We start from the raw sequence: 12,272 nt of genomic DNA, 5'->3' as shown, positions 1-12,272 counted from the left end.
ACATGAGGGGTTAAGTTAAGTGGAAGCCTGTGAGCCTGTGTCTCCCCCTATCAGGATTGTGATGCCTCCGTAGAATGTTGGTGATTGGTCGTCCCGCTGTTCATTTATAGAGGGCCAGGCAGTTATAATTCAGCGCAATACCCATTTCAAATGACAGTAAAATTCACCAATCATATCTTCCCTCTTAGTGGGTGGGCTTAACTGTATGATAATTTCCGCCCACTGTGGCTACGCAAACGCTAGATAGTTTGTTGAGGAGAGGAAACTTTTTCCAGGTTTAATGGTCACAGTTCACTACTGGTGCTTTAACTGTGTCAGTGGGGCTGGGTAAGTTTAGGTTTATATTTAAGCTTGGAGGGGCTAGGGCACCAGACCTAACTGTTGAGCCACCTGCAGTAGAGGCTTAATTCAGCAAAACACCAATGAAGGGAGGTGCCTACCTTGTAACCCCTAAGAAGACCTTGGGCTCACCCCTATGTGAAGCTCTAATGGTTTGCCATAGGATATTTGACACCATATCCCGTGTATGATTACAATGTGACAATACACATTTTCATAGCAAGAATTTTGATTGGAAAGGCACTGTCTTCCCTTTACATCACAGAGATAAAGGTCCCTGTAAATCCAATACATCCTTTGTCATTTCAGTTGGCTATTACAGAGAAGACCAAAACTGGATGACTACTGATGGACATTAGGTAAATATGTTTTACTTCTGATGGATAAATTGTCTTTTGTTGTCTAATCCAATTACTTAAATCACCCCCCCCCCCTTTTATCTTTCCCTACACCAGTATTATGGCACTTGCCAGGCCATGAATGTAAATATAATTTGTTCATATTGTTTTGCCTGGCTAGAATACAGACTGTTGAAAAGTCTGATGTAGACTGTTATTCAAATTTTAACTGAATAACTTGAGCATAGCTATGCTATAACAAGTGTGCCTATTAAACTGGGTTTTATCTTTTACAACAAAAAACATTAATTAAATTTCTATTTCTAATTCTAATAAAAATAGCTGATTTAAGGAGAATAACAGTTTTGTAGTAAGTGGAATCCCTCATTAACAAACCTGGGACCTAATTACATTTCACAAAACATTCAGACATTGTGTTTTCACACAAATTATTCATATTTGGTATGAGGAAGCCTAACACTCAATGGCATATTAATGAAGATGCTGATGAAATGACAAGATAAGTGCATATGCAGTGCTAATCTTTCTTATTAGTAGGTAATAAACAATAGATCAATTTCTACCACAAACGTGAACTAATTTTTTTTTACACTAGTCATTAAAAAGTTGCTTTCTGGTACCCTTTAACACACTGAATTAAAGTGTAAGGGAAAACATTGTGACATTATTCAATTCTCATCACAGTCACATTAAAAGAATATACACTGGCATATAACAATATCTGCAAATCTGTCACTGAAAATACAACAGTATCAGAAGCCTTAGAACTGTTGTGTTGTTGTGTTTGGTTGGATGTTTGGTTTTCTCATGTTCACAAACTCTTGCTTTCATTATCACTATGGATGCCATGCAGCCTTGCCTACACTCCATTCTCTCTGTCCTAATACATCTAGCAATTCTAAGAGACCCTTTCTAAGGTTTCCACCGTATGTACACAGACCGTTACTCAGACAGGCCACCTCATGCCATGTTTACGCCATCAGCTCTAGCTTTGGGAAGGACTGAGGGAGAGGGGGAGAGGCACCTCTAAGGCTGTTAACATCAGTTCTCTTTGCGTGGCAACAGCTCAGCACAGCCTGCGAAACACACACTCCCCATTGCTCAGTCCAAACACTTCAGCGAGTGTGTACATCTGGAAGCCAGCAACTCTTGGTGGAGGAGATTCAGGGAAGAGAAGGGTGCTAAGTCCCAGGAAGGTCCCTAAGTGCTATATTTGGTATGGAAAGTTACAGTACCTCGGCGACAGAGCGGGCAGCTGGTGAGTCCTGGTGGTTGGCAAGGATGAGGAAAGGAAGCGTGCAGAGCTGTGGGTGCTGCAGGGCCAAATGGAGCTCACCCCGGCAGGCCTCCAGTTCCTCATCGGAAACACTGCTGTCGAGAACGAACACCACCCCCTGGGAGCCCTGGTAGTAGCGACTCCAGTACTTCTTGATATTGTCTGCTCCTGTCATCAAAAAGTGATGCATGTTGTAATCCAGTGACCATGTGTTGTGTGCTTTTCTACAGATATCTAGATTCTCGAGGCCTATCTAAAGCATAAACAGATTTAGAGAAATACATTTATTCTCCTTCTGAATCTATTAAGCACTACTCTTTTTCGAACGCTAATTCAATTCAAATTTTACTAAAGCTTTTGTAAATCAATATGGGCACTTGGGTGAAAGGTTGGCATTAATCCTACAGTTTTACAGGAAAACATAAGGGTTACAGGTTAGGCAATAATTGTGACATTGTGACAGTATTCCCTTGATCTTTCAAATAATAATAAATGCCCAAACTTTCTTTTATATAATGAATATGTTTGTATTGCAACTTTTATACTTTCAGAAGCTTTAAAAGACATTAAGGGCAATGCTAATCCCCATTGACATTGGAGTTAATCAGCTTAACTGTGTCTAGACATCTTCATGACTTTGTCCCATAAGCACTGAAGTTTAGTATAATTAACATTATACAGAATGAAATATGAGTATTACTTAAGTTTGAAAACTGTCAAATGACCACTGTACCAAAAGTTAGGGAGGTTAAAGTGCTAAAGTTCTTAATGTAGTGATAGTGATGCAAGTTTGATGAAATATAAAATTCTGAAAGCATATAGGTCTATCTAAAATGCTCTTGTATAAAAAAAGGTCTTTTATATTTACAGTATACATACATAGGTCCTTGGCCTGGGAAAAGAGTGTATCTGGATTTAAGACTTCTTTCTGCCAGAGTAGACTAGTGGAAAAGAAGAGCACACATCTGCTAGGGAGAGGGGAGTGACAATGTTAACACTCTAAGTGTGCTCTATTGCTTTCACCTTTTTGGCTCCAGTCCACTAGTAATTTGGTCCTGCCATCTCTCATTGAAATATAAATAAGAAATGGTAATTAAAGAGGCAATTATGACCAGTAGGTTACAGATTACATTATGTTCTTCAAATACCAAGAAAGAAACGTTTGCTGACAAAACAAACAACATGTAAGTATCTAAAACCATGTTTTGTTAAGTGAAATTTATTACTGTGCCATTAAAAATACTGAAGAGACAAATGTGCCCCAGTTAGGTTTATCTGGTTGATATTTAGAGCCATGTTCCACTGAGAATGAACAGCTCAGTGTCTGTTTAATTTCAACATTTCCATTTAAGAGGATCTGGAATTTATATTTAGATGTCATCCACCAAACTTCCCCTCATTTCAACTTTTCTATGATGTTGAAGGGGGAAAGAGAGAGCTATGCAGGGTGACTTTTGTAGACTTAATTTTTGCGTGCCAACCACAGCCGCTGAGGCTGTAGCCCACGGGAGGACGAGTGAGCGCTGAAACTCACTCACTATGTTCAACATAATAGACCAGAGTCAACACACAGGTCCTTACAGGTCCTTACTCTCCTACTGAAGAGACATCTATTGTGTTTGAACACAGTGAGTGAATTTGGAGCACAGCTATTTTCAAGTCCCTTATATGAATTGGGGGGGATTTACAGAGTCAGCCTCATTACAGGCTCTAGTGATTTTTAAAGCTTTGACTTCCTTCACACAAACAAAACTACTGTTGAGTAGTCATAGGTCACCATGACTCTTTAGCACTTTGAATCTCTGCAGAAAGATGATTTACTCAGAGGCATCAGTGGTCTTAGGTCAAAGTTCAATTTTTCTGAGAACTTTGTATTTTGCAAAAGAAACTGTCCAAACTACAATTCTGACATTTTTTCTAGTATGACCATCACCTTCTGCTACTTATTCATTTAATTGAACATGCAACATGCAACTTCTAGTATGTAACAAATCACACAGGGTGACAAGACAAGACAATCTTTACTCAAGAACATATTAACATGTGACAGGATAACATCAAAGGAAAACAGAATACAAGAGGCTTCAGCAGAGATGCCAGTTATATAAGCTCAAATGTAAGCTAGTAATTATGTGATTCCTAAGTTAAGGTTTACACGTTACAAAATAAAATGGACTGCACCACACCAACTTGATCTTGTAGAAACATAGGCACAAATGTCATCATAAACGCACATCAAGCCCATTCCATAGGTACCTAACTCTGGTCCTGATGGCCAGTCAAGTCAAAGTCAAAGTTTATTTTTATTCTCAAACATGCAGAACATACAGAGGCTTGAAATTTCATTTCAATCCTACCCAGTTTTGCACAGCTTGGTAACTGTGCTTCTCAAACACACCTAATACACTAATTCACAAAGTAGGTGTAAGGTGAAGTCCAGATCCAGGGTTGGGCATCCCAACACTAGACACAGACCAACCAACAAGAAAACAGATGAGCCTGGTACACCAAAACCACTATATAGAATATGAAGAAATAAAAAAAACTTTTGTGTACACAGACAGAGCAAAGACATTTCACAAAATACTGTGGGAGAGTTTACATGTCTTATTATTATTATTATTATAAACCAACACAGCGGCTATTGAGATGATAGGGCAGACATTTATCAAAGGAAATGACGAGAAATAAATTAAGGCTAATAACAAATCCATAACAATATAATATTATAATATATTATTAGTGTTGTTGTTGTTGTTGTTATTATTATTGATTATAATAATTAGAGTTGAACTTCTAAACATAGCTGGTCATATTTCCTTGATTCTAATTTCAGGCAAGGATATATGAGTGTGTGACAAAGTATATTCGTGCTTGCATGCTTATGGTTCATAAGGGGGGTGGGAGCTGGATTTCTGTCTCTGACCTGTCAGGGGGACATGCCCTGAACATCATGCAAATAGTCCAATATCAGGAGGCTCTATTAGTGCAGTGTAAAGGAACATTGTTGTTGTTTCTTTGCTGTTGTTGTGTCCATTGCTCTTTATTTCAGTTATGAGAATAATGGGTAGTAGTTTTGTCAGCCTGGGGGAGATGTTAATGCCTAAAGGATTCTGAGATACAAGATCCCAGACATTCCCATTTATTGGAAATACAGTTGATTTGCTCAAGCTAACAGCTAACTAGAGAAGTAGAGGGTGGAATCAGAAAATGGTCTTAGACTACTTTCAGAGTAATGTCATTTAATTTGTTAACAATCTGAGAAGAGTCATGTTGACGGCTTCATGGAATGTCAATCAATTCATTAAATGACTTTTGTCAGCTGAACTCATGTGACCTAAAAACCTATTTTCTGGTAAACATAGGTCCAGAAAATGACTTTTTAATCATAGGGTATGCATTACAAGGCAACGGATGAAAGTAGAATTAGGTAAAGCCAGACTAAGAGAGCATGTACTGCATCTGCCTAGCATGTGTATTGATCCTATCTGTGAAAATCACCAGTTTTATTAATCATGTGATCATACTGTTGGCCAGTTCACTGCTATTCAACAATGAAAGGTAAAAATAGTGCAATGAATACATAGTAGGTAAAAAACAAAAAAAAATGAAGACCCCCTACCCTGTCCAAATTCCTGTTTTTCAGTCTCCATACTTATGGTACTTTTCAAAATCAACTTGCCTAGAGACTGCTTATGAAAATTAGCCTTTTGTCTACATCTGGCACAATTACATCATGACATAATGATGTTGATTAATGTGTGTTACCCCTGTTAAAGAAATAAATAAAGGAAAAGTAAAGTGCACTCTGATCATTTAACACTGACTACACTGGGGCTGCCAGGTGTAGACATTCGAACAGTTACGTGAGTTATAAGCTGCACAAGCTGTTTTTATGTTGTGTCTGTTTCTTTCATTGTGGGTTAGAGGTCAGGGCAAACATGCAACCAAGTGCATTTGGGTTGGAGCTCAGAAGAAAAAATATTTTTGAAAACACAGAATGAAAACTTGCAGTCTGAGAAATTAACCTCTATAGTTTTAATTATCTGGCTGACAAGTTGACCAGAAATAAATCTGCCTAAGACTATGACTCTCTCTGATTTCCATACTATACCTTGTACCTACTGCAATGTGATCTACATTTTTAGTGTTTATGAACTGACGTTTCTAAGTGTCCAAAAAATCTAATCAATAAATCAATTTATTTATATAGCACTTTTTTACAGTTGTTGTCACAAAGCAGCTTTACAAGTGTCTGAGTCCAAGCCCCCAGTGAGCAAGCCAAGGGTGACAGTGGAAAGGAAAAACTCACTAAGAGCATGAAAAGAGACCTTGAGAGGAACCAAGACTCCACCGGCCGACACCGGTCACCATGACAACAATAATTATAGAGATACATAAACAAAGAAGTGATGGGAATGATAAATAATTCTAATCTTTGTGTGTATTCATGTACATGTGTTCTCTATGTGATTTTTATTCTTTAGAATCCTAAACTTCCTGATGGTCAGTAATAGAGGTCCAGAGCTGTAGAGATACAGCAATAGCAGGGGGTAATTTGGGGTGGTGAGAGGGGCAAGACCTGTGGGTTGATCCTTCATCATAACTGGTTAGGCAGGAGGTGACTGGTTCAGGGTGGATAGCAGACAGCAAACAGAGTCCTCAAAAGGTGGCAAAGCAGCAAACATGATTGGAGTGATCTGTGCTTGGTTAAAATGCACATTTGAGTGTTCTTCAATAAGCAAATATGGAAGTTCATTGAAGCTGAATAATGGGTTGCTCTTTTTGTTTTTGTGTTACAAGGTCTAGCTATTTCTCCATCAAGAGACAAATGGCATGCATGATAGAGCCTTTACTGTATAGACAGACTCTATATCTCAGCTATTTTCTGCATCATTAACATGCACTACCATCTGCTTACAATGTGTTTTGGGAGAAGTGATGACTGATAATAAATCAGTACGAACAAGACACTGAGATTGATATCTCATCTTTCTGCAGCTTAAGTAATCATTGTATAATAAACTTGATAGAAAGCATTCATTGGAAAAGAGTTTCTAAGGGCTCCAAATTCACAAAAGTGCGCCCGTCTTGCAAAAGTACTACATAAATGTTTTATTAAAATAAACTTAAAAACATATTGTGCTCTTTGATGATGATCTCAGATATCCTGTCTCTGGTTAATATAATTAAATATTTCATAACCTACACTCACTGGCCACTTTATTAGGTACACCTTGCTAGTACCGGGTTGGACCACCTTTTGCCTTCAGAACTACCTTCGTGGCATACATTCAACAAGGTACTGGAAACATTTCTCAGAGAGTCTGGTCCATATTGACATGATAGCATCAAGCTGTTGCCAGTGCGAATTGTAGCATCAGTTTCCTGTTCTTAGCTGACAGGAGTGGCACCCGTGTGTGGTCTTCTACTGCTGTAGCCCATCTGCCTCAATGTGTGACATGTTGTGTGTTCAGAGATGCTCTTCTGCTTGCCTCGGTTGCAACGGTTATTTGAGTTACTGTTGCCGTTCTATCAGCTCAAACCAGTCTCCACTGACCTTTGGCATCAACAAGGCATTTGCGCCCACAGAACTGCCGCTCACTGGATATTTTCTCTGTAAATCCTAGAGATGGCTGTGCGTGAAAATCTCAGTAGATAAGCAGTTTCTGAAGTACTCAAACTAGCCCATCTGGCACGAACAAATCACCTTTCTTTCCCATTCTGATGCTCGGTTTGAACGGCAGCAGATCGTCTTGGTCATGTCTACATGCCTAAATACATTGAATTGCTGCCATGTGATTGGCTGATTCGACATTTGCGTTAATGAGCAGTTGAACAGGTGTACCTAATAAAGTGGCCTATGAGTGTATATGACTTAAAAATAAACAAATGATTTGATACCTCAGCTTGTTCCTTCCTGAGGCTGGAAAACAAGAACTCCCACTTCACACTTGACAGAGCAAGAATTTACAGGAGAAAAAGTGAATGTTCGTTTAACTTTCACAGTGAACCTGATTATTGCTTTTCCCACCCACATAAAGCGTGTTTAGTCCTGTCTGTCCCTTTACATTGTGGTCACTGGAGAGGACATGTTAGCAACAACATACCTGTTCATTCTCTCATTTCCTTTTCTGCTAATACTTATATTAAGAATAAACATAGTTATGCTATTCCTTCGCCTGCAGATTACCGACAGACAGACTTTTGAGAGGTCAGTTTCTTATATTTTAATTTCTGTATTTCTTTCTGTCTGTGTTAGTTTCCACTGATGCAAACACTAGGCGTCAGCATATTTTAAATAGAAAGCAGTAATACGGCGGATCCAAAGGGAACTACAGGCACAGCTCGAATGACCAAAACAAGCAGGGTAATTGAACAAAAAAGCAGCAGGCCAACGAGTGGTTACACAGTTACACTGGTTACAGAAGCAAAAAGGAGAGTAAACCACCGCAGGTGGGGAACTAAAAACTGCTAAGCATGCTTAGCTTAGGCACAGACAATATAACTCAAGAAATAATTAATAAGGTGGGCATGGCTGGTGGAGTGTTACAGGAGGGTGGTTGGTAGATGTGACATCCATGTATCTCCCCAGCACATTGCAACAAAAAAAAACCAAACCCTGACAAATGTGCACGTTTTCTCCCGCGACCATTCATAAAAGAAATCCGTTTACATAAAAGAACACTAATTGTCTGACTCTGTACAAATTTGCTAGATGTGTGGACAGTCTGGTACATTGCTTCCACTGACAGAACAAAGAGGAATATCTTATCTTTTCCACCTAATTTCAGGGTATAGACAGCAATATATGACAATGAGTGCTTAAAAATTCTTCAATAATGCTGGTTTTCTACTGATATACTGTAGCTTGTCGGTTCCCAGTAGCATCTGTGAGACTGACTTGACATAATCACATCCAAACACATGGGGTCTCACAACCCATGAAGGACTTCTGCTACTCGAGTCACCTTAGACTGCTGACACAACACAAACCAAGTGTCTTAAGTGAGGAGTTCTGTGACAGCGGTGGGGAGGAAGCAAGACAGTCAGGGCGGTTCTTTATTCTCCATGACAGTAATAAAAAACTGAGTGGCGAGCTGGCACATTTAAAATGAATGTAAATTAAAGTAAAAGAAAGCACTGGCATAAAGACTGGAGGTGTGTGGATGCAGGTGGCTGGCAACGCTCAGCAAAGGCTGACAGCAGAACACACTAAGGGTGTCAAACACGGGAGATGAGAAGTACTGGACTTCTCCTGTGGGCTTTAAATAGATGGAGAAACAAGAGGTAAACAAGGCACAGTGAAAGGGATCAGTACTCAGGTGACTGGGAGCAGGTGGGTGCAGTGTGTGTGTGTGTGTGTGTGTGTGTGTGTGTGTGTGTGTGTGTGTGTGTGTGTGTGTGTGTGTGTGTGTGTGTGTTAATGGGCATGTCCCTCAGGCTGGTTTAACAGCACTCCATGCCATTAAGTTCTTAAGAATTAAACATTTTATTAGAGCTCTTTATATCAGCATATTTACATTATGCATGCTAAACTACTGCTATAGGGATGTAATGTTATATATAGGGGTATTTTGTTTCATAAACTAAGATGGGGAATACATTTTGTCAGAAATAATCTGTGAGTCTTAAAACTACATAGCGAAGTAGCAATAATTTCCTAAAAATATATGTATTGAATACACAAACATAAAATGACAAGATTGGATATAAATAAGCATAACAGAGATTTCTCAGCAGCGGCACAGGGAACACAAAAGTGTTGAATCCAGAAACCTCCATGAAGTACCTCATTTTACAGCATAATGAAAAAAGGATAGGCCTACGTAATAAAACATCCAAAATAAATATGCTGACTTATTTCACATGCCCATAACTGGACTTTCATTGTTGCAAATGTGATCCTATTTGATCCTTGGCATAAAATGCATTTTCCCCTGCTTAGATACATCCTTATGAAGCACAAGGACACATCATCAGTTAAGTTCCCTAAGGGCCATCAGGTGTTTCATGTCTTTGAACATCAGACATCCTCACTCAGGTGACCCAGCTGAGGTCAATCAGTCACTAACTTGTGTGAACTTGCAGCCACTTGCAAAGGTAGTGATCTTCCCCTCATACAACTCATACACCAATAGCAGCCAGAGAATTTGAGGGAGGATGCCATGTTGGCAGATCCCAGCCTTGAACTTGCCAGGTAAACCTTCACACTGGAGAGGCAAGTCTTGAGACCCTTAATGGTAGATGTCAGTTGCTTCCCTGAGACAGCAGTCGAAGACTTTGCCTAGATTCTTGACAGGTTTCTCCATCGAGGACAGACCTGCAGGGCCTTCTAAGAAAAATAACTTGCCTACCGTTTTGCCAACCTTCAGCACCAGTGGCCTGGATTTAATTGGTTTGTAGCTCATCCTGGCTCAGGGAATGAGACTTCATAGGCCCTAGAGGACACATCTGCTAATCCACTAATGCAAATCACTAAATCAGAACTCCCTTTCTTTTTTGAATGTTTTTCTACAATTGAAGCACTTAAAACATGCTGAACCAAGACTGAACGAAAAGTGTCTTAAGTCATTTAAGTCCAAAAGGGAAAAACTACAAGTGAGGGCAGGCATAAAATATCACATGCTTTTACTGACCGTAAAGACTTCTCCATTGTTGCATCTCCCTCTGGAGCTGGAGAGAGTTCCATCAGCTGGAGCTGCTGTGACAGGCAGCTAGCAATAAATCAGCCTCATCACAGGCTTGAGGCCTCAGTCCGTATAAAAACATCCCTTGGGGACTTTGACCTGGCCTGCTCGAGGACCTTTATATCATGTTCCTCCACATACATCTCACCCTGTGACCAAATTTGGTCAAGCCTCCCCTTGGTGGTCCCGTGTCCTTTTTTCCTGTTGTTTTTGTTCTGGGGGACTGATGTTTCGTTGCGTTTAGTCGGGCCTCTACTAAAGATACACAATGCACCTGTTCTGTCCCCCGCATCCTACAAAACATAAATTACCCAGATGCTGCCCCCACTTCTAACATTCTCATAAATGGCTGGGTTTGGCAACTCGCAGTGGCTCAGCACAGAGATTTACATCTCTCTTCAGCTCCCTGTCCAGCTCTTTGAAGCATCAAAATAAGTATCTCCCATTTCTTTACCCCAGTGTCTTCTGAGCTGGAAACTGTTGTACAAATGAAGCTCACAAAAACCTCTAGACCATAGGATCAGTGATTAATATTGATACTGATGGTAACTTTTATAATTGACTATTTTTGTTTTTTTTTTTTTTTTTTACATAAAATTAGATATTATGTGCATATACCAGGATGAAATTATATGTTATAGATATGGAATCATTTTGTTGCATCTTGTTGTATTTTATACCTGAACAATAATAATTTATAATAATGGTTATATGTATAATAATAATATCTATTTTTCTAAATAATCAACATAATTGGCATAATTGGTGTTGCAATTATTACATGTATAATATAGAACTCGTGGTACTATAGACAAAAATTCCATCTGTTTGCTCTCTCCCTGGATGATTACAAAACATAGGTGCCATCTGCTTGTGTCTTACAAAAGTACAAAACACAATTATGTATTAGTGGACTAAACACCCGCTAAGCTTGACCAAGTTGTAGTTTGCTAGACACAGATTAAGTGTACTCTTATGAAGATGCTCCACATAAGACAGACCTTAATGTGTCCAGAAGACTTACACTCGACAAACCCTTTATGCAGTTCAGGAGAGGGAGGAGATTACTACAGTAATGACAGGGAAATTAGAAAAGCATTGCAATAGACTTTTTCTCAAGCGTGTGTCAATAGAATAACAAATCAGGAATATGATTCTGTACACGGTCACATTACCTCCAAGTTCCTTCACATTCAGTACTGCATTTGGAAAAGACACTGCCTTGATGCTGAAACCTAAAAGAAATAATAGGATAATATTTAGATTATGAAACCTCTCAGTGAAGGAAACCCCATGTTTGTTTGGATTACTGCCAGTGTTTGTGCAGAGGACCCAATAGCTACAAAAACGAGATGAAGAAAAGCAGTGTGACACTGACACTGGAGTACTGTGAGCTCAGGGTCGAATCCCTGAGTGATATCACTTCCCTCATATTCGTTTCACAACAACACATGCAGAGACACAGAGGGCACACATTTGGTACTGATTAATGCAGTACAGAACATACGAGATCAAGGGTTTTACCTTTTAATTTTCTGTGGCGATTATAAGGAAGGTTTCACCAAGATGTCACAATAGATGTCTATCTTTAAGCCACAAACAACTTTA

General features: G+C 39.3%; 1 protein-coding gene across 1 annotated transcript in view; it reads right to left on the bottom strand.

Annotated features, from left to right (window-relative positions):
* Positions 1-12,272, bottom strand: part of arl15a (ADP-ribosylation factor-like 15a) — an 85,203-nt gene that overhangs the window by 46,331 nt on the left and 26,600 nt on the right. Inside the window, exons 3-4 of the mRNA XM_077001058.1 lie at positions 11,840-11,899; positions 1,934-2,142 (exon numbers count right to left, since the gene is read on the bottom strand). Coding sequence (XP_076857173.1) covers positions 1,934-2,142; positions 11,840-11,899 — 269 coding nt within the window. The remainder of the gene's footprint in view (positions 1-1,933; positions 2,143-11,839; positions 11,900-12,272) is intronic.

This window comes from Brachyhypopomus gauderio, chromosome 3, assembly GCF_052324685.1.
Source record: "Brachyhypopomus gauderio isolate BG-103 chromosome 3, BGAUD_0.2, whole genome shotgun sequence".
NCBI lineage: Eukaryota > Metazoa > Chordata > Actinopteri > Gymnotiformes > Hypopomidae > Brachyhypopomus > Brachyhypopomus gauderio.
This window is presented reverse-complemented; position numbering and strand designations above follow the sequence as displayed.